General features: G+C 48.6%; 1 protein-coding gene across 3 annotated transcripts in view; it reads left to right on the forward strand.

The window, feature by feature from the left end:
- The first annotated feature begins 1636 nt into the window (after positions 1–1636).
- Positions 1637–21915, forward strand: part of INTS3 (integrator complex subunit 3) — a 93922-nt gene continuing 73643 nt past the window's right edge. The window contains exons 1-3 of one of the 3 annotated variants that reach the window (XM_081173506.1): positions 1637–2427; positions 18736–18819; positions 20705–20788. In XM_081173506.1, the coding sequence (XP_081029632.1) occupies positions 2329–2427; positions 18736–18819; positions 20705–20788 (267 nt within the window). In that variant the 5' untranslated portion in view covers positions 1637–2328. Of the gene's footprint in view, positions 2428–18735; positions 18820–20704; positions 20789–21915 lie in introns of those variants that run through there. The other 2 variants (XM_081173505.1, XM_081173507.1) reach the window with 2 other exon arrangements.

A 21915-nucleotide genomic window follows, 5' to 3' on the forward strand; every position in this document is an offset into this window, starting at 1 on the left:
TATTAAAGGTAAAGGGACCCCTGACCATTAGGTCCAGTTGCGGCAGACTCTGGGGTTGCAGCACTCATCTCGCTTTAGTGGCCGAGGGAGCCAACGTACAGCTTCCGGGTCATGTGGTCAGCATGACTAAGCCGCTTCTGGCGAACCAGAGAAGCGCACGGAAACGCCGTTTACCTTCCCGCCAGAGCGGTACCTATTTATCTACTTGCACCGGTGTGCTTTCGAACTGCTAGGTTGGCAGGAGCAGGGACCGAGCAACGGGAGCTCACCCCCTCGCGGGGATTCAAACCGCCGACCTTCTGATCGGCAAGTCCTAGGCTCTGTGGTTTAACCCACAGTGCCACCCGCGTCCCTTTGAACCTATTACGTGGGCATAATTATAAGTATTGGCCTTGGCAGTCTTCAGGGCAATTATTCTAAAGTTTCAAAGCGAAAACCAGCTCAAATTACGACCGAGTAGCACATAAATAAATCCCCACTTATTTATTTATTTAAATATGTGTACCTGCCCTTTCTTTCTTTGGCATCAGTTACAGATGTGCTACTGTAAGGAATTTTTTTTATTTTTTCTTTGGCATGTGAATGGTCATTGCTGTCGTGTAGCATGAGAACAGAATAAGGCGATAGCTAACATCAGCTATCAGACCTCAAGAGCTGAAGTCAATGGGCATGGTAACTTTGGTCTGTTGGTTTCCATGGGTTTGCTCCGCTATGTACATTTAAAGCGCAGCTTCCCCAAGAGTCCGGGGAACTGTAGTTTGCCCACAACAAAGCTACAATTCCCAGCACCCTCAACGAAACCATGGCGCCTGGGACTCTTTCAGAGGAAGCCATGCTTGTTTAAATCATCATCGTGGTGCTTTAATGGTACGCACACACCATCCTTTTAAAACGGCATTATTTCCTCCAAGTAATCCTGGGAACTATAGTTTTTCAAGGGTGCTGGGAATTGTAGCTTTGTAGGTAGTAAACTACAGTTCTTTTTTGGAGGCGGTGTTTAAAAGCGAAAGGTGTGGGCCTGCATAAATCCATTATCTTCAGTGGGCTTACTCCGAGTAAGAGGCAGGACATCCTAAAAAAGAAAAACCAATTCCTTGTCTTGTGGAAAGGCGGGGGCCAGAAGTACACCCGGTTGCTGCTGCCCAATAGCAGCCAGGCTACCATTGCCCGGCCGTTCTCCCACCCAATGAACAGAGCGCTTACTTCTGCTCTTCCCCACCCCCGAACAAGAGCCTTTGAACCAGGAGGCCTCGCAAGAAGCCAACCCGGAAGCGACAAACAGCCGTGTTACTCTGCACTTTTTTAATAAGTCTTTCCTCTGCTTAGAGGTTGGGGCCAGACTCCAAGCCTCCCCTCCTCCTCCTCCTCCCCGCCCGAACTCCCAATCATTGGCCCGCTGGGACGGCTCCTGCCACTCACCGGCCTCCCTGGCCCCTGATAGGTCGAGGGCGAAGACGAGGCAGGAGGAGAGGCGGGCCCTTCCGGTTGTGCTGGAGGGCTGCGCTTCTTCCTCCGCCCGTTCCCTTCACACACTCGCTCATCCCAAAGCACCGACTTCCGGTCTTGTGCGGCTGGGTGGTGGGGGGCGAGGAGGCGCGCACGCTCCCCCCTCCCTACCCCCCACCGGAGCAGAGACTCCCCCCCACCCCTATCTCTATATATATCCCCCCCTCACCTTTTTATTTTTTAAAATTTGTCCCTGAAAGAGAGACACGCCTATAAAAAGAGTGTCACCCCTCGCCTCCACCCTTAGCTGCCCCAAGCCCCGCCCCCTGGGACTCAAGCCCCGCCCCCAGAAGACCCCCTCCCACTCCTTATGCCCCGCCCCTCAGAGCTAGGAGAGGGCCCCCCCCAACTCACCTCCCCACTTAACCCCCACTCAAGTCTGACCACTTTTTTCCCTTTAGAGTTTCATTGGTCAAGCAAAAGTATCCCCTCCAAATTCGGAGCTGCAGGGATCCCCCACTCCCCACAATAGGTTTTTTTTTTGGGGGGGGAGACTTAAAAGTCCCCCCCGCTCCTCACCCCCCACAAAGTGCTCCCCTTAAATAGTGGGGCACCTATCACAGGTTGTGTGTTGTGGTGGTGACTTTAAATAGAGAGTCGGTTCCACCTGCCCCATAGCTAATCCCCCTGCCCCTTAGCCCCCCTCCCCACATCTGTTTCTCTCCCCCTGCCTCCAAATAGGGCACTGAGGAAAGTCCAGGGGGGGTGAGTGTGGGGCTTCCCCATTGATCTCACCCCCCGCCCCACTTTGGTAAGGGAGAGAGAGAGAGAGAGAGAGAGAGGGAGCAAGGGGGTGTCTTCCCCACCCCACCCCCACCTGCTATGGAGAAGGGGAAAGGGGGTGCAGCAACCACAGGAGGAGGAGGTGGAGGGAAATTGCTGATCTACACCAGCTTGGATGCCAAGGATGAGTTAGAGGAGGTAGGTGCCCGGGGGGGGGGTGAAGGTGAAGGGAGGGTGTGGGTGACTGTGTGGGACAGTGCTTCTCCTTAGAAGGCGTACAAAGAATATTTTTTAAAATAAAAATTGGGCCTGCTTTGCCTCTAGAGTAACAAGAAGCGTTTGTCTTCCTAGGCCCAACACCAGTCAAGTGACATGGAAAGTCTTCCTAATTGTGCTTTTTTAAAGCCTCGACCAGATCATGGCTACTAGCCACAATGGCTATGCAACAGTCTCCATAGTCAGAGGCAGTTATGTTTCCGAATATCCCATGCTGGACATCATGGCAGGTGTGAGCGCTCTTGGGTTTGCGTCCCTATCGTAGGTTTCCCAGCAGCGTCTGGGTGGCCGCTCTGATAACAGGATGCTGTATCTATAAGAATAGCCTCCTGGATCAGGCCAGTGACCCACCTAGTCCAGTATGGGCCATTGGCCTGACCCAGCAAACTCTTCTCATGTGGCCTGACGGCATCTGGCTGGGGGAATGCAGAATGTGCTCTTCGGTAACCATAAGTTATGGAGCTCTTTTGCGTTATTTCCTGGGTTTGGGGACTGGCTGTAATTAACATTGACAAAGTGCTGAGAGGTCTGCAGGCTGCTTTCTGTGCCTGCCTGTTCCTCAGTGCAATAGGAGGAATATGGTTCCCATTTCAGAGTTGGGAAGAGAGAGGCTGCAGTAGCTTCTCTGAGGACTGCCTAGCAGCGGTGGCAGATTTCCAAAGGGACTGGTGGGGCAGAAGTGAGAGAAACTAGGAGTCGGAGACGATGACGGCCAGAGCTGCCCCCTTACTGGTTATATATGTAAGACCACAGGCAGGTGGGGAATGACTGCGGTCAGTGCCCCATTTGCCCTGATAGGCCAGCTTCCACTCTTAGCAGGTGAGCTGAGGTTGCTGTGCCCAGAGCGGCTTACAAAAATGGCCTGGTGGCTTTTTTTCTGGCTTGGTAACTTGCAGGGACTTGTTTGGAAAGTTGATGTGGCCCACGCCTTTGTGTGGCTGCAATACTATTTCCATGTGGACTTCGTAGCCTCTGCACTGCCTGAGGTTTGCTCCTGTTGCCGGGAACGGGTCATAGAATTGAAGAATTGCAGAGCTGGGTCCTTGACGGTAGCTCGGTGGAGATGTCGACCCGGTGTGCATCAGCTGTGGGAAAGGCAAATTCCATGTTAGGGATTGTTAGGAAAGAGGTTGAGAAGAAGGTTGCCGCTACACAGATGCCGTCGTTCTAAGTCTATGGTGTGACTGCTCTTGGAATATTGTGTGCAGTTTGGGACAAGTCAGAAAGGATATTACGGAGTTGCAAAGGGTTCAGAGAAGGGCGGCCAAAATGATCAATGTTGCGGTGTTTGGGGCTTTTTTTAGGTTAGACAAACGGTGAGTAAGAGGTGCTAGAAGTTTATAACAGTTTGCATGGTTTGGAGAAAATGCATAGAGAAAAAGTTCTGGCCTTCTCCCATAACAACTCTAGAACTTGTGAACACTCAGTGGAGCTGAACGTGGGAAGATTGGGGACAGATGAAAGGAAGGACATCTTCACAAAGTGCCATAGTTCAGTGATGGCCACCAGCTTGGATGGTTTTAAGACAGGATTGGACAAATTCATGGAGGCTAAGGATGCCTGTATGGGATGCAGGTGGCGCTGTGGGTTAAACCACTGAGCCTCTTGGGCTTGCTGATCAGAAGGTCGGCGGTTCGAATCCCCACGACGGGGTGAGCTCCCGTTGCTCGATCCCTGCTCCTGCCAACCTAGCAGTTCCAAAGCACGTCAAAGTGCAAGTAGATAAATAGGTACTGCTCCGGCGGGAAGGTAAACGGCGTTTCCGTGCGCTGCTCTGGTTCGCCAGAAGCGGCTTAGTCCTGCTGGCCACATGACCCGGAAGCTGTACACCGGCTCCCTTGGCCAATAAAGTGAGATCAGCGCTTCAACCCCAGAGTCGTCCGTGACTAGACCTAATGGTCAGGGGTCCCTTTACCTTTAAGGCTGCCTGTGGTTACTAGCCACGATGGCTATGTTCTGTGTTCAGAACGATCAAGTGGTTGCAGGAACTCCTCTACAAAAGATTAAATCTTGTTTTTTATGTTTTGGGGGGGGGGAGGCAAGTAGCAGAGGCCTTGATAGAGGTGCATAAGATTCTGCCTCATGTGGTGGGAGATTCACCCTCATAACAGTAGCTCCCAGGGTCATCCGATGAAACTGAGTGCTAGAAGATTCAGGACCGACAGAATAAATTACAACTATACACAATGCACGTTTAGACTGTGGAATTTCCTCCCAAAAGATGTAGCGATGGCCATCAATTTGGATGGCTTTAAAAGGGGGTTAAACAAATGCATTGAGGATAAGGCTTTCTGTGGCTTCTGGCTACGATGACTCTCTTCTCCCTCCACTATCAGAGACCATGTGCCTCTGTTGCTTGCAGGTCCTGTTTTCGAGTCCTGTTTTCAGGCTTCCCACAGACATCTGGTTGGCCCCTGTAAGAACAGGACATTTGGTCTGATCCAGCTGGGTTCTTCTCCGGTTCATCCCTGCCCTCACCAATGTCAGGGAATTATATAGTGGCCTGGTTTGCTCATAACATTTAACCATGGTTTAAATAAACCTTAGTTAGTGAACCTTGGTTTTGCGTAATTTGCTAGCCCAGCACTTTAGCCATGGTTTGTTTATAGGCATAGAATTGTAGAGTTGGGACCCCTAGGGTCATCTAGTCCAACCCCCTGTAATGCAAGACAGCTAAAGCATCCACGACACATGGCCACCCAACCTCTGCTTAAAAACCTCCAAGGAAGGAAAGTCCCTCACCTTCTAATGTGTCCGTTCCACTTTCGAACAGCTCTTACCATCAGAAAGTGCTTCCTGATGTACAGCTGGAATCTCCTTTCTTGTAACTTAAATCCATTGGTTCTGGTCCTACCCTCTGGAGCGGGAGAAAACATGTTTGCCCCATCTCCCATGTGGCAGCCATCTGAAGATGGCTATCAAAGCTCCTCTCAGTCTCTCCCAGGCTAAGCATACCCAACTCCCTGTTTCTAATAAGGCTTAATTTCCACACCCTTGACCATCTTTGTTGCCCTCCTTGGTCCACACACATCCCAGCTTGTCAATATCCTTCTTAAATTGTGGTGCTCAGAACTGGGCGCAGGACGTCAGGTGTGGCCTGACCAAGGCAGAACAGAGCAGTAGTATGACTACCTTTGATTGGGATGCTATACTTCTCTTGATGTAGCCTAGAATAGCATTAGCCTTTTTTTGCTGCTGCATCACACTGTTGACTCATGTCCGGCTTGTGGTCTACTAAAACCCCTAGATCCTTTTCACGTGTACTACTGGCAAGCCAGGTGTCCGCCATCTTAGATTTGTGCAGCCGGTTCTTCCTGCCTAAGTGCAGAACCTGACATTTGTCATTCATTGTGTTAGTTTTGGCCCAGTTCTGCAAGGTCATATTGAATCCTAAAGGTATATGTGGGGGTGTACGTACGTGTGTGGGTGTGGGCGTACAGTGGTACCTCGGGTTAAGTACTTAATTCGTTCTGGAGGCCTGTTCTTAACCTGAAGACCACTTTAGCTAATGGGGCCTCCGGCTGCCGCTGCGCCGCCGTAGCACGATTTCTGTTCTCATCCTGCAGCAAAGTTCTTAACCCGAGGTACTATTTTGGGTTAGCGGAGTCTGTAACCTGAAGCGTATGTAACCTGAAGCATCTCTAACCCGAGGTACCACTGTATGTGTGTAAACACACACACACACACACACACACACACACACACACACACACTTCATCCAAGTCATTTATAAAAACGTCAAACCACAACGAGCCCAGAACAGAACCGTGTGGCACCCCCTGTTTGGGTTCTGTCAGTAAACCAGCTACAAATCCATCTTGCCCACTCCACATTTTACCAGCTTTTCCACAAGAGTATCATGGAGGGTTTACTGCCTTTAACTATGGTTTAGCTCCGTGTGTGATCATAGGCAGTTCTGTGCAACTTGTCTGTGCATCTGTCAAGTGTACAGAATTAGTGCCCCTGAGACCAATTCAGCCACCTGCACATGCTCAGAATCCTTTCCGCGTTGGCATGTTTCCTGGGCCCAGATCCAGCGTTGGGCCACCTTACCCCCCTCCCCCAGGTGCAGTGTCCGTAAGGGGTGCAGCATGTGTCTCGGTTAACAATTTACCTCCTTGGGAACATTTCCTGGTAAAGCATTTCTCAGACTTCCTTCCCAGTAAAGGCATCTCTGCTAGGAAATGCAATCAGAGGTGTCTTGGCCGCTGCTGGACACCCTCAGCACCTCTTATGCACGAATCAATTATCACCTGAAAGTTCAGCCGTGAGGAAAAGCATGCAGAAAGTCACAGGGCGGCAGAGTCTTGGATTTGTGCTGTCTTTGGTAGCAGTACTTGCGTGGCCAGTTTTATTCTTCCTGACAACGGCGTCATGAGCCAGATCTGTTATGCTTCTCTAGTGTACCGATGCAGGGGCCCTCCTCTCAATGTGCCATTGAATATTCCTCGCTGAGCCGGGCAGCAGGAGTGCAGAGAGGGAGAGGCAGGGCCAGAGACCCCCGTGCTAGGCCAGCAGTGATGTGTGTGACCTGCCAAGCCAAATGCAGAACAGCAGCCATTGGCTGTGTTCCGTTTTGCCGGGTGATGGACAGCCCCCCTTTTGCACCGGCAGGCGGGAAAACCAGGAGGTGCCTTGAGCCCCCGGTAGACTGCAGTTGATCTTGGCGGTGTCGCAAGAAATTTTAGAAATCGGGCAGGTGCGATTTGCGACAGGCGCAGGTCCAATTGCAACCACATGGAGATCTTTGGGTGACTGACATCTCCATCTGGCTGGCCCCTCCAGCTTTCTTAAGCTGGTGAGGAGAAGAGCTTGTCCGTTGCATTGATCTCCCACCCATGGTTCACCCCCCGCCTCAGTTAATCCCTACAACAACCCTGCGAGGTAGGTAAAAAGGAGGCTGGGACTGACTTCAAGGCAGTGAGCTTCATGGCTGAGCGGGGATTTGAACCCTGGCCTCCCAGGTCCTAGTCCGGCACTCTAACCATTACACCACACACCTAGAGTCCTTATGCTATGGGGCAGCTGTATAGATGAAGTACCGTATTTTTCCGTGTATAAGACACCCCCATGTATAAGGCGTCCCCTATTGGGGGGGGGGACACCAAATTAAGAAAACACCTCTCAGCACTACCCAAGTATAAGACCAATTTTATACCTAATTTTTTTTGGAGGAAATCTAGTCTTATACACAGAAAAATACGGTAGGTAAATAAATATGGGGAAAGCAATATGCCACATAGGGAAGGATCTGAAATACTTTCCTTGAAGCTTGAATTTGTTTTTTGAATTTGTTTTATTTGGTGTTTCAATGTGTTGTGAAACCGCTATGAGATCCCCCCCCTTTAAAATAGAAAGCGCTACAGTGGTACCTCAGGTTAAGTACTTAATTCGTTCCGGAGGTCTGTACTTAACCTGAAACTGTTCTTAACCTGAAGCACCACTTTAGCTAATGGGGCCTCCAGTTGCCACCGCGCCGCCGGAACACAATTTCTGTTCTCATCCTGAAGCAAAGTTCTTAACCTGAGGTAATATTTCTGGGTTAGCGGAGTCTGTAACCTGAAGTGTATGTAACCTGAAGCGTATGTAACCCAAGGTACCACTGTATATAAATGAAGTTAATAATAAGAATTAGAATAAACTCCTCTGGAAGAAAAATGGTGCCTGGGCATTCCTCGGATGAAGGTGCCCTTCGGTACTTAGCTGATATATCTGAGTTTCTAACACTGGGCACAAGTTATTGGAGGAGGAACGTGGGAAGCTGCCTTATTACAGAGTCAGACCACCGGTCCATTTAGCTCAGAACGGCCTATGCAGACTGGCAGCTGCTCTCCAGGGGTTTTATAACAGGGTCTGTCTGTCGGCCCTCCCAGAAGATGCTGGGGATTGAAGCTGGAACCTTCTGCATTCAAAGCAGATGTTCTGACGCTGAGCTGCAGCCCTCCCCTACAATATTTCATACAGTGGTGCCCCGCAAGACGAATGCCTCGCAAGACGGAAAACTCGCTAGACGAAAGAGTTTTCCGTTTTGGAGGTGCTTTGCAAAACGAATTTCCTATGGGCTTGCTTCGCAAGACGACAATGTCTTGTGAGTTCCTGCTGGTTTTTTTTCCTTCCCCCCTTTTTTCTAAGCCGCTAAGCCGCTTATCAGCTGATCCGATCAGCAGCTAATAGCGCTAATCCACTAATCCGTCAATGGGCTTGCTTCGCAAGACGAAAAAACTGCTAGACGAAGAGAATCACAGAACAGATTCTTTTCGTCTTGCGAGGCACCACTGTATTTAGGGAAATAGTAAACATGATAATAATAATAATAATAATAATAATAATAATAATAATAATAATAATAATAATAATAATTTATTTATACCCTGCCCATCTGGCTGGGTTTCCCCAGTCACTTTAAAAGAGGATTAGATAAATTCATGGGGGATAAGACTGTCAGTGGCAGGGGGTTGGACTCGATGGCCCTTGTGGTCTCTTCCAACTCTATGATTCTATGATTCTATACTAGCCAGGATTGCGATGCTTTGCCTCCACAGCTAGAGGCTTCTGCTTAGGTCTCTCTGCTTAGCCACTGTCAGAACAAGATGGTGGAGTAGACGGGCTTTTGGCCTGATCCTGCAGGGCTCTCACTGCAGTATTGCTGTATAAGAAAGTTTTTTTTTAAAAAAAGTATTGTACAGCCTTTTGGAGAGGGAGGATTGTTTGTCTCATGGTCCTGAATTATTTTTTGTTACTTTTTTAAAAAAACAAAAACAAACCCCAGGGTACAGTACAACACATTTGGTTCCTAAAATAGTAACAAGATTGACAAACATGGAAAATGATGCAATTCAAGCCACTTAATTTGCCGGAACCTCTGCTGTTGCTTTTCCGCAAGGGCTAGGGGCCCGTTTGCTCATAAATGTCCCGGACTTAACTGCAAGGCTGGCTTCTGCGTACAGCGACCTTGCGAAGTAGGTTAGGCCAGAAAGGGCCATGTCTCCACCGTGACTTTCTTCCATGTAGAATACCAGGCCTCGGGAGTGATTGGTTGTGCCTGTGATATCTTGATTTGGGGTGGGTGGGAATATGGTTTAGGGTGGGTGGGCTCAGGCTGGTGGTGTCGCCAAGTAAGGGGCGTGTGTGTTACTCACCACTGTGCCAACTGAATGTCACAAGCGGGGACGTGAAGTGGAGGCCAGCTCGCCAGAACAAATGTTTTGAGTCTGGGACTCGGAGATTAGCTCAGGGGAGGCCTGAGTGTAGTGGTTCTGTATTCCCACCCACTTCTGTGTCTGACTTCAGTGTGCTGAATCGAACGGCCTTGGACATCTGCCCTGTCCAGCCCACAGCATATTGGGGCACTGTTATACGGTGGTTCTGCTCCTTCCTCCTGGGCTGTGTCCAAAAAGTGGTGTCAGGGGATGAGTATTCAGACCCCTTGTGGGTTGCCTCAGGGCTCCGTCCTCTCCCCCATGCATTTAAACATCTATATCGGGTTTCTTCAACCTCGGCCCTCCAGATGTTTTTGGCCTACAACTCCCATGATCCCTAGCTAGCAGGACCAGTGGTCAGGGATGATGGGAATTGTAGTCTCAAAACATCTGGAGGGCTGAGGTTGAGGAAGCCTGATCTATATGAAACCACTGGGAGCAATCACCAGGGGGTTTGGACTGGGTATCCATCAAGATTTGGATGGTACCCAGCTTTGTTTCTCATATAAATCAGAACCAGTGAAAGCTGTGAAGGTCCTGTGTGAGTGCCTGGAGGTGGTTGGAGGATGGATGGCAGCTAACAGATTGAGATTGAATCCTGACAAGACAGAAGTACTTTTTGGGGGGAACAGGGGGCGGGGCGGGTGGGGGGGGACTCCCTGGTCCTGAATGGGGTAACAGTCAATTCTGTGTCCAGGGCACCTGTCTACCTGCTCCATCTGGTACGTAGGCTGAGACCCTATCTGCCCGCGGACTGCCTCGCCAGAGTGGTGCATGCTCTGGTTATCTCCCGCTTGGACTACTGCAATGCGCTCTACGTGGGGCTACCTTTGAAGGTGACTGGGAAACTACAACTAATCCAGGATGCAAAATTCAAAGTGTTGGTGCTCCCCTTTAAAACCCCAAGAGGCCCGGTATACCTGAAGAAGCGTCTCCACCCCCATTGTTCAGCCCGGACACTGAGGTCCAGTGCCGAGGGCCTTCTGGCGGTTCCCTCACTGCGAGAAGCAAAGTGAAAGGGAACGAGGCAGAGGGCCTTCTCGGTAGTCACACCCGCCCTGTGGAATGTCCTCCCAGCAGATGTCAAAGAGTTATATAATTTTTTCTACATAATCTGAAGGCAGCCCTGTTTTGGGAAGCTTTCAATGTTTGATGTTGTTGTTGTTACTTTCCCCTTTTCCCCGCACGTATTTTTGTTGGAAGCCATCCAGAGTGGCTGGGGCAACCCAGTCAGATGTGATAAGAAATTTGATGATGATGATGGTGTCCTTCTGGTGGGCTTCCCAGAGACGTAGGGTTGGTGGAAACTGAATGCTGGTCTAGATGGGCCTCTGGTCAGATCCAGGAAGGTGGTTCTTGTGTGCAAAATAATAATAATAATAATAATAATAATAATAATAATAATAATAATAATAATATTTATTTATATCCCGCCCTCCCCAGCCGAAGCCGGGCTCAGGGCGGCTAACAACAATCAAATAATCAAACAGTCAAATAGTCACACAATCTAAAAATATTTCATTATAAAAATTAATTAAATCAAATTGATGGCAACCAATTAAGCAAAATTCTGTGCAGGTTGCCAGAGGAGGGAGTCAGGCTGCGCCCTGACCAAAGGCCTGGCGGAACTACTCTGTCTTGCAGGCCCTGCGGAAAGATGTCAGGTCCCGCAGGGCCCTAGTCTCTTGTGACAGAGCATTCCACCAGATTGGAGCCGTAGCAAAATCCAGCTGTCCTGGCTGCCACCCTAGGCTAGAGACCTGTGATAATGGAATGGGTTGGAGGAGGAGGCCCAGAGGCTTATCTTTCCACATCAGCTCACATTCTCTCACCCTCAAACTATGGCCAGGTCTAGCACATGGAAAGCTGCCTTATGTTGAATCAGACTGTTGGTCCATCTACCTCAGTACTTCCTGCACTGGCTGGCAGTGGCTCTCCAGCTTTTCTCCCAGCCGGGTTTGGAACTGCTGTCGGCTGGTCCTGGGAGGCTCTGCGTGCAAACCATTTGCTCTACCCGCCCAGCTGCAGCTTTCCCCCAGTTATCCACTCCTGCCTATCGCTTCCTTTGGGTGGCAAGACTCAAGGAAGCTCTGGTCTCTTCTTGACCTTCCTGGACCCGGTGCGTTAATAACTTGGCGCGAATGAAAAACAGATGCCTTTGAAACAGCCGTGGCCCAAAGGCTCCTTGAAAATCTGCTGTGTGGTGTGGAGTGATCAAAACGTGGTCTTCAAAGGGAGGTGGGGTATTTTATCTCTCTCGCTCTCTTTCTCTCCCCCTGGAATTCTCCTGGCCCTGACTCAAGGGGCATAAATGCCACCTCCAGAATCCCAGCGCAGCTTTCCAAAGCGGATGTCAGCTTGGCCTTGGGCTGGCTTGTGGAGATAGACGGAAACGTCAAGGCTCTTGGAACTTCAGAGGGATGGAACCTTGAAACGTCACCAAGGAAGCATTCCCCTTTGCACAGCTGGGGGGTGGAGGCATGGAGACCACCAAAGACTTGCCATGAGTGTGTGCTGACTGGAGATAGCATAAGGATCAGGGAAGCTCCAGCCCTCCAGGAGCTGTGGGGCTGCAGCCCCCAGTGGCCAGCATCAGGAGGAGTCATAGGCCACATTCACACCATGCAGATAGGTAAAGGGACCCCTGACCATTAGGTCCAGTCGTGGCTGACTCTGGGGTTGCGGTGCTCATCTTGCTTTATTGGCCGAGGGAGCCGGCGTACAGCTTCCGGGTCATGTGGCCAGCATGACTAAGCCACTTCTGGCAAACCTTCCTGCTGGAGTGGTACCTATTTATCTACTTGTAGTTTGTGCTTTCGAACTGCTAGGTTGGCAGGAGCAGGGACCGAGCAATGGGAGCTCACCTCGTCTTGGGGATTCAAACCGCCGACCTTCTGATCGGCAAGTCCTAGGCTCTGTAGTTTAACCCACAGCACCACCCGCGTCCCTCCATGCAGATAAAGCACCACTTTATAAACCGTCACAGGTTCCCCCAAGGAATTCTGGGAGCTGTAGTTTGTCAAGGCCTCCAAGAGTTGTTACGAGACCTTTATTCCCCCTCCAGAACTACAGTTCTCAGAGTGGTTTAACAGTCAATCCCTTTTCACGGGGAACTATGGGAACTGTAGCTCTGGGAGAGGAACAGGGGTCTCCTTTCAGCACCCTTAACAAACCGCACCTTCCATAATTCTTTGGGCAAAACCATGGCTGTTTAAAATGGTATCATGGCGCTTAAAATGTGACCATTGTTCTGCTCAGTGTGGATAGGTTCATTGAAATGAATGGACATGACTTCATTGAAATTAATAGGCCTAAGTTAGTCATGTCCATTCATTTCAATGGGTCGACTGAGCGGAGCCTAGGCTGCATTCAGACCATCCATTTAAAGTGCTGGGATGATACCACTTTCAACAGTTGTGCCTTCCCTTAAGGAATTCTGGGAGTTGTAGTTAAGTGCGCTGAGAGTTGTTACAAGACCCTTATCCCCCCCCCCCCTACAATTCACAATGGCTTAAAAATCAATCCCACTTCCCAGGGAACTCTCTGCAGAAGTGTCCGGCTCACCACTGTGGGAACAGGATGCCAGACTAGATCAGAGTCTTCTGCCACAGTGGCTGTGCTTTTCCTCCCCTGTCGGAGGCAGTATACCTTTCAGTACCAATCACAGGTGAGGATAACTGGACTAGATGGGCCATTGGCTGACTCCCAGCTGCAGGGTTCTCCTTGCAATTCTACATTCGAAACAATGCGTATGTCACATGATAGAAGCTTATAAAATTATACACCGCATGGAGAAAGTTGATAGGGAAAAGGTCGTCTCTCTCATTGCACTAGCAGCTGAGTGTCGGCAGATTACAGAAAGTCCTTCTACACACAGTCCGTAACTAAACTGTGGGATTCACTGCCACTGCTAACTTGTGAGGCTTTAAGGGAAGGTTAGACAAATCCACAGCAGGCTGGCTAGGTTCTCCTTCCAGAGGCGTGGCATCAGGTTTCGTGTTTCTTAGTTCCTCCTGGTCTTTTTTGCAAATAACATTCCCTCGTTGCGCACCGCTGTTGCGGCAAGGTAGGACATAGAAGCGACTTAAAAGCTTGCAAACACCATCACTCACGCAGAGTGGGGTGTCACCCCGTGGTCGGCCCCTGACTCCTTTCCTTGCATGCTCTGACCACGACATGCAGGGCACACTCTCTGCAATATTAATGGGCCTGTGTGTGTGTGTGTGTGTGCAGGCTGGCCAGCTGGGGTGGGAGGCGAAGACTTGCTCGCTGCTCCTTTTCAACAAAGCCGGCAGCCCTACTGTCCCTGGTGAGAATTTTCCTCACCCCCTTCGAAAGGATGAAAGCCGCTAGGAAGTGTGACTCGGAGGAGGGGCCACATTGAAATTATGGCGGCCCCTGGGGTCTCCTGAGGAGGAGACGGCAGGGACTTTGGGTGTCCTCTCTCATTTCAGCTGTCACAACTTAGGGACATCAAAGGGCGCTTTGATGAGGCCCTTCCAGCAGCAGGAAAAAGATCTATGGGGAAAGACCTTGGATTTGCTAACCCCCCCCCCATTCCCAACACAGACACGCGGGTGACAAATGACATATGTTTCTAGCTCTTGGCATGCACGTGGTGTTTTCCCTGTCAAACCCACTCCCCCCCCCCAATAGAGAAACTGGCTTGATTCTCAATGGCTGAGATCACAAGGGCTGGGAAACTAGAGTCGCTTCCTCTTCATCCCAGGGAGCAAAAACAAGCAAATGCATTTCTAGGCTGCATCAACAGAAGAAGTAGTGTTTCCAGAGCAAGGAAAATAATAGTACTAGTCTCTTCTGCCTTGGTCAGTTCCCACCTCAAATACTGTGTCCATTTCTGGGCAGCATTTTATGGGGATTCGCTTTAACGGGCAAACTAGCAGACTGTAGTTGATGCAGCCCTGTAGAGATTCTGCGCGCTCTCTGCCCAGCTGAGTCCAGAGTGTTCGTTCCTGGTGTTGGGTAGCCAGGGCAATTCTGCTGGTTTACTGCCTGCCTGAGCTGACAGCTGGTGTTGAGGACTCCCAGACTGCTGGTGTTGGGGGGCTTCCAAGATCCATGCCAAAGCAGTTAGCTCATGGGTGGCTCAGGACTTCACGGCAGCCGTGACAACCATGGGGCTATCCCAACACGTCATCAGCCCAACGCATGTGGCAGGTCACACTTGTTTTCTTGGCTGGGCAGGAAGAGGGTAATCTGAAAATGGGGGGATATTTGCATCAGTCCCTTGTCATGGTCAGATCAGTTCCTGTTGAGATTCTGGATCTGAACACCTTTCTCCCTTTGCAGAGGTGGGGAACTTATGGGGAAGGTCCACCCTCGGAGGCTGATGGAGCCGTTGGGTTTCCAGACGGCCCTGGGTGATTTCTCGGCTGATGTGACCGATGCTGCTTTAAAAGCCCTGGCTGACTTGTGGAACATCCGGATGGTTCATGCTGTTGACAAAATCCCTCCTGAGCCCCCTCTCCTTCTCTGTGGAGCCCACTTGGCTCCCTGGTATACTTCAGAGCTCAGAGTGAGGAAACAAGCTGGGAGGCGGCTTGGACGCAATTGGAGAAAAACTCTGGTTGAATGTAATCAAACACTGGCTCACCATCGAGCCTACCTAGTGTCAGTCAAGGCAGCAAATAAGGTGTACTTTGCTCCATCCAGTATACCTGAAGGAGCGTCTCCACCCCCATCGTTCTGCCTGGACACTAAGGTCCAGCACTGAGGGCCTTCTGGCGGTTCCCTCGCTATGAGAAGCCAAGTTACAGGGAACCAGGCAGAGGGCCTTCTCGGTAGTGGCACCTGCCCTATGGAAAGCCCTCCCATCAGATGTCAAAGAGAAAAAGAACTACCAAACTTTTAGAAGACATCTGAAGGCAGCCCTGTTTAGGGAAGCTTTTAATGTTTAATAGGTTATTGTATTTTAGTGTTCTGTTGGAAGCCGCCCAGAGTGGCCGGGGAAACCCATCCAGATGGGCGGGGTATAAATAAATTATTATTATTATTATTATTATTATTATTATTATTATTATTATTATTATTATTATTATTATTATTTATTATTGCTGCCTCCGTTGTATCCTCATTGTTCCGTCTGGCAGAGCTTTTCCGGGTGGTGCGGGGCCTTTAACAGTCAGGCCCGAAGGCTTTGACTTGTTTGCAAAGCACTTTGAGGTTAAAATTGCTTGCATCCACCGGGACCTTGACTCTGCTGTTTCAGCAGATGAATCTCAAGGGTGTCTCAAGCACTGTCTGGTCTTGTTGAGTGAGTTTTGATTGGTAAGGCTCAAGATGTGGACAAGGTGCTTCAGTTGGTCAGGGCGACCTCTTGCGCTCTGAACTCTCACCCCTTTTGGCTGATAAAAACCGGCAGGGAAGGGATCGCTGGCTGGGCCAGGGACATGATTAATTCCTCCTTGCCTGAGGTGGTGGTCCTCTCCCGACTTGGGAGGAGGCAACGAGAAGACCAGTCCTTAAGAAACCCTCCCTGGATTCAGAAAATCTAAGTAATTACTGACCAGTTGCCAGTCTCCCCTTCTTGGGCAAGGTTCTTGAGCAGGTGATCCAGGCACTGTAGGATGAAACTGATTTCCTAGATCCATTTCAGTTGGGGTTTAGGCCTGGTTTTGGCACAGAAGCTGCTTTGGTTTCTCTGTATGGTGACCTCTGTCGGGAGAGAGACAGTGGGATTGTAGGTTAATTTTCCTTGACCTCTCAGCGGCTGCCAGTACCATTCATTGACCATGGTATATTTCTGGGGAGGCTGAAATATAGGGCTGTGTGGCACCACTTTACGGTGATTCAAGCCCTATTGGATGGTCGTTTCCAGAGGGTGATGCTTGGGGAGTGTTCTTCAGCCCTGTGGAGCTTTCAATGTGGGGTTCCGTTTTATCTCCTGTGCTGTTTAACATCCACATGGAACTGCTGAGCTTTGGAGTATGTTGTCATCAGCAATATGACACACAGCTCTACTTCTCCTTTATGTCTGCAGGTGAGGCAGTGGTGCTGGACCATTGTCTTGCCTCTGTAATGGGCTGGATGAGAGCCAACAAACTGAAGCTCAGTCCAGATAAAACTGAGGCACAGTTAGTGGGTGGTTCCCTAGACTGCATGGGTGGGAGCTTGCCTGCTCTTGATGGAGTTACACTCCCTTTGAAAGTGGGGGTACGTAGCCTAGATCCTTTGCTGTTGCATGAGACTCAGGTGGCCTCCGTGGCATTGAGTGCCCTCCATGAGCTTCAGTTGGTGGCCCAGCTTATCTGGAGAGGGATCGTTTAACTTCTGTTTTCTTTGCTCTGGTAAGCTCTAGGCTAGATTACTGCATCTGAAGACAGTCTGGAAACTTCAACCAGTGCAGAATTCATCAGCCAGGTTGCTCACTGTGGCAAATGCCAATCCTGGTCCAACCGCACTAGATGACAGTTTCCAGACCCAAATCAAGTGCTGGCTCTGACATATGAAGCCTTAAATGGCTCAGGACAACAATAGCTCAAGGACTACGTCTCCCCATATGCAACAACCCCGACCCTGTGATCATCACCTGAGGTCTTTGTCTAGCTCCTGCACGAGAGGACCGGATCGCGTTAAAACGAGAATGGTCCTTCTCTGGGTGGGCTCCCCATTTGTGGAATGCTCTCCCCATCTATATGAGAAAGGTTGTTTTCTGCTGCTCCAGAGAAGCGGACACGGAGCAATGGATCCAAACTACAAGAAAGAAGATTCCACCTAAACATTAGGAAGCACTTCCTGACAGTAAGAGCTGTTCAACAGTGGAATTTGCTGCCAAGGAGTGTGGTGGAGTCTCCTTTTTTGGAGGTCTTTAAGCAGAGGCTTGACAACCATATGTCAGGAGTGCTCCTATGGTGTTTCCTGCTTGGCAGGGGGTTGGACTCGATGGCCCTTGTGGTCTCTTCCAACTCTATGATTCTATATCTTTAGGCACCAGGCAGAGGTGTTTCTCTAGAACCGTTCTATGCGTTTGTGGGAGGGGAATTTGTGGTTTGCTTTTGTTTCATAATGTATTTTGTGTTCTTGTTTTGTATTTTTATGTTGTGAACTGCCCTGTGATCTTCAGATGAAGGGCAGTATGCAAATTTAATTAATAATGATGATGATGATGATAACCATAACTCAAAGAAGGCTATGGACAGATTCTCTTATTAAACATATGTTTTAATAAGTATTTTTTTATTGAATATCTCTTGCAATTGTTCCCATGGGGTGTGTCTAGGACTTCTTCTTTTCCCTTTAACTCTTCCCTTATACTTGAAAAAACATAAACATTAAAAAAAACTCCCTGTGTTCATCATTTGTAGCAGCCTAAAAGAACTAACTTTGGATGAAACTTCCCTGTCTGGTTGCTTGGAGACAAGTTTTGCTTGCCCCAGGTGAGCAGAAGTAGCTGTCTGTAAGAAACAAAAAGGAACCTTCTACCATATGTGGTGGACATGCCCCGAAATTGGGAAATTTTGGAGCATGATCCACGAAGAAATAAAATACTAAGAATATCATATAGTAAATGCCAGAGGCATTCCCTTTAGGAATTTTAAATGATGATATTCCAAAAGACAAAACTAAACTTTTCCTACATGCGACGTCTGCAGCAAGAATCCTGGTGGCTAAGTATTGGAAAGGGAATCAGTTACCCACTAGGGGAGAGTGTTTATGTAAGCTTTCAGAATACTTAGAATTAGCCAAATTGACAGACGTAATAAGACAAAAACCAAAAAGTGAAGTAAAAAAAAAATGGGAGTGCCTAAATGAATACCTTAAAAGTCAAGGTTCGAGAACAGAAATCTGGCTAAGTCTAGAATAACCTTGTGAAGCGAAAGGATAAGAAAGAGGGATTTATATCTACATGTTAGGATAGAGATGATCTGGAAAACAGGGCAGGAAAATAAGCGTAACAGGCTCCCCTCACCCCCACTCACCTGGGACGACAAACCATTGGTCAACCCCTGGGCCTCTACATTCACGCTTTTCAACACCTTTCACCCATTTTTTCCTTTATCCATTTTTTCAGAGGCTCGAAAGATGCATGGGCACCGTAACATCGCTGACTGGCGGGGTCTCCGAGAGGGAAGCCAACGACGCCCTGAACGCTCACGTGAGTATCTCAGTGCTGGAGTCGCCTTGCAGAGGGTCGCCGCAAAAGCCCTGCCTCTTGCATCCGAGAGGGGCTGATGGCTCCATTTGCTAACCTCAATGGCTGTGCTCTGCCTCCGCTGTCGAAGGGAGCCTGCCTCTGACTACGAGTTGCCAGGAATCGCCAGTGGGCAGAACTGCTGCTGCTGTGCTCAGGTCTTGCAACTGGGGAGACGAACCTGTGACAACAGGATGTTGGACTAGATGGGCCATTGACCTGATGCAGCTGCAGGCCTCTTGTGTTCTTACCAGATCGGAGAAATAAAAAAATTCCTTCCAGTAGCACCTTAAAGACCAACTAAGTTAGTTCTTGGTATGAGCTTTCGTGTGCATGCACACTTCTTCAGAACTTCAGAAGATCTCAAAGTAGCTGTTTTACTACAAAGGAATTTCAGAAATAGACTGGAAAGAGAAGCTGCTGAATTGCAACTCATTACCAAACTTTAAACCATGGAGAGACCTGGTCTGAACAAAGACATTGGATTCTTATCTCATTATACATGACTAAGCCATTTTTCACCTTCTCACCCCTTGCCTTTTCCTGGAAGACCTATTGCAGTCGTTAAGAGTCATCAACAGGCTCATCTCAGCTACCTGCCAATCTCCCATTCCCACCACCCTTCTGAGTAATACCCCTCCCCACCTTCTCACTATATAGAAGGATCTGGCAACTTCTGTTTCAGTGTATCTGAAGAAGTGTGCATGCACACGAAAGCTCATACCAAGAACTAACTTAGTTGGTCTTTAAGGTGCTACTGGAAGGAATTTTTTTATTTTGACTATGGCAGACCAACACGGCTACCTATCTGTAACCAGATCGGAGAAGTTCGTGGTGGAGAAGAAGGCCGTCTGTGGCTTTCAGCCACAATGGCTTTGTTCCTCTTCCAGTGTGATGTGCCTCTGTTGGGTATCGCAAGCAGGCAACGCTGCTGTTGCACTTGGGTCTTGCTTGTGGGATTCCCATTGGGGAAGCTATTTACGGAGAAGCTCTTTACGGAGCCCCCTTAAGGCTTTTTATTTAAAATAATGAAAATTCAGCCTATTTTCAGCGTTGAATATTGTTCCTGCTGCTTTAACAGATGGATTTAACGCGCTCTTAACTGTTTTAGCTTTCCGTTCTGTTTTTAATTTCTCCTCTCTTTTTTTTGTACCGCCGCCACAATATTTCCAGTTTACAACTTCTTTAAATAAAATAAATGATTGGCACCTTAAAATAGGAGAGTATATATAGAACTTGCCAGCATGACAAACAGATTAAGGAATAAAGATGATAAGAATTTGAAAGAAGACAGACATTATATATTTAGATTATATGGGGGAAAATATCACAATAAGAAAATAAGCGCAACAGGCTGACGAAAAATACTCGGCGGTAGATGTTGCAAAGTGGGATAGTGTAAGGTAATGAAAACAACTTAGTGGAGTAAGAAAAGATAGCATTTGAAAAGATAGATAGGAAACCAAGGAAAGAATGGGAGGGGAGTACAAGTTAAGGTTTATGAGAGTTAAATAAATTATTATTTAAACACATATGTCTTATATTTATGTTATTTCCGCCTTCTCTTATTATCCTGTGTCTGATTGTAACACAGTAGGTGTTGATGATATGATCAAACAGAAAAGCAAATAAAAAATTATTTAAATAAATAAAAATAAACAATTTGCTTCCAGGCATCCTTAATTGAAGTCAGCTTGGAAGGACTCTGAAAGCATCTTGATTTTATTTTAAATTGTTGCTCTCTTTGGGAGTCCTTGCTTGCTCTACGGATTCCTTCCTCCCTCTCCCCGCACCTTCCCTCTGAGGTTTGGCCTGCCGTTAGATAAACCTTCCAGTCTTGCTCCTCCAGGTGTGCAAAGGAGCCCCTCAGCACGAAGAGATATGCCTGGGCCTTTTCATGCTGATCCTCACGGAGCCTGCTCAAGCGCAGAAGGTAAGGGCCCTCGTTTTTCGCTCTGAAATGCCTTAGGGGGCTGTATCCTATGCCAGTCCTACTCAGAGCAGACCCATGGAACTCCACAGACATGACAAACTTAGCTCCATTGGTTCCAATGGGCTTACTCAATGAGTAGATATTTTAGTTGGATGCAACCCTGTGCCCAGAAGGCTGGGAGAGGTGGGAGACAGAATTGGTACCTTTCCGCTTCTGATTCCCTTGTTTTGTTTCACTTCCTTCAAAAGTGATAGTCCAGCCCCACTGTTGCACTTGGGACCCCTGCTCCTCCTTCTGCTGCCCTGATGGCGCCACTGTGCCGCTGAAGTTAGGGTTTCTGCATATCTCTTTCTTGTTGGTCACCCTGGGAAGGGGGCTGGTTGGGGTTGGGTTGAGCCCCAGAACCTCAAATTTGTGATCTCTATTTGAGTTTGTAATTCTTGTCAGAATACATACTTTTGAATGGAGCCAGATGGGCGGGGTAAAAATAATAAATTATTATTATTATTATTATTATTAGTTGTTGTTACTATTGACTTGTGAGCAGGGACCACTCCCACTATTGAAACTTACATTGGCCTGAGTTCTTGGTGTGCTTACTTCTTACATCTTGAGCACCGCCTCTTCTCCCCTCTACAACTAAGATTGAAGGGGCACTGCTCTCCCTTAGGGACAGAAGTAATAATAATAATAATAATAATAATAATAATAATAATAATAATGTATTATTTATACCCTGCCCATCTGGCTGCGTTTCCCCAGCCACTCTGGGAGGCTCCCAGCAGAATATTAAAAGCACGATAAAGACATCAAACATTAAAAAATTCACCAAACAGGGCTGCCTTCAGAAGAAGCTGCCTTTGGCAAGTCAGACAATACCTGAAGGAGCGTCTCCACCCCCATCGTTCAGCCCGGACACTGAGATTCAGCACCGAGGGCCTTCTGGCGGTTCCCTCATTGCGAGAAGTGAGGCTACAGGGAACCAGACAGAGGGCCTTCTCAGTAGTGGCACCCGCCCTGTGGAATGCCCTCCCATCAGATGTCAAAGAGATAAATAATTACCTGACATTCAGAAGACATCTGAAGGCAGCCCTGTTCAGGGAAGTTTTTAATATGTAATGCTGTAC

This window comes from Podarcis bocagei (genome assembly GCF_964188305.1).
Source record: "Podarcis bocagei genome assembly, chromosome: 16".
Taxonomy (NCBI): domain Eukaryota; kingdom Metazoa; phylum Chordata; class Lepidosauria; order Squamata; family Lacertidae; genus Podarcis; species Podarcis bocagei.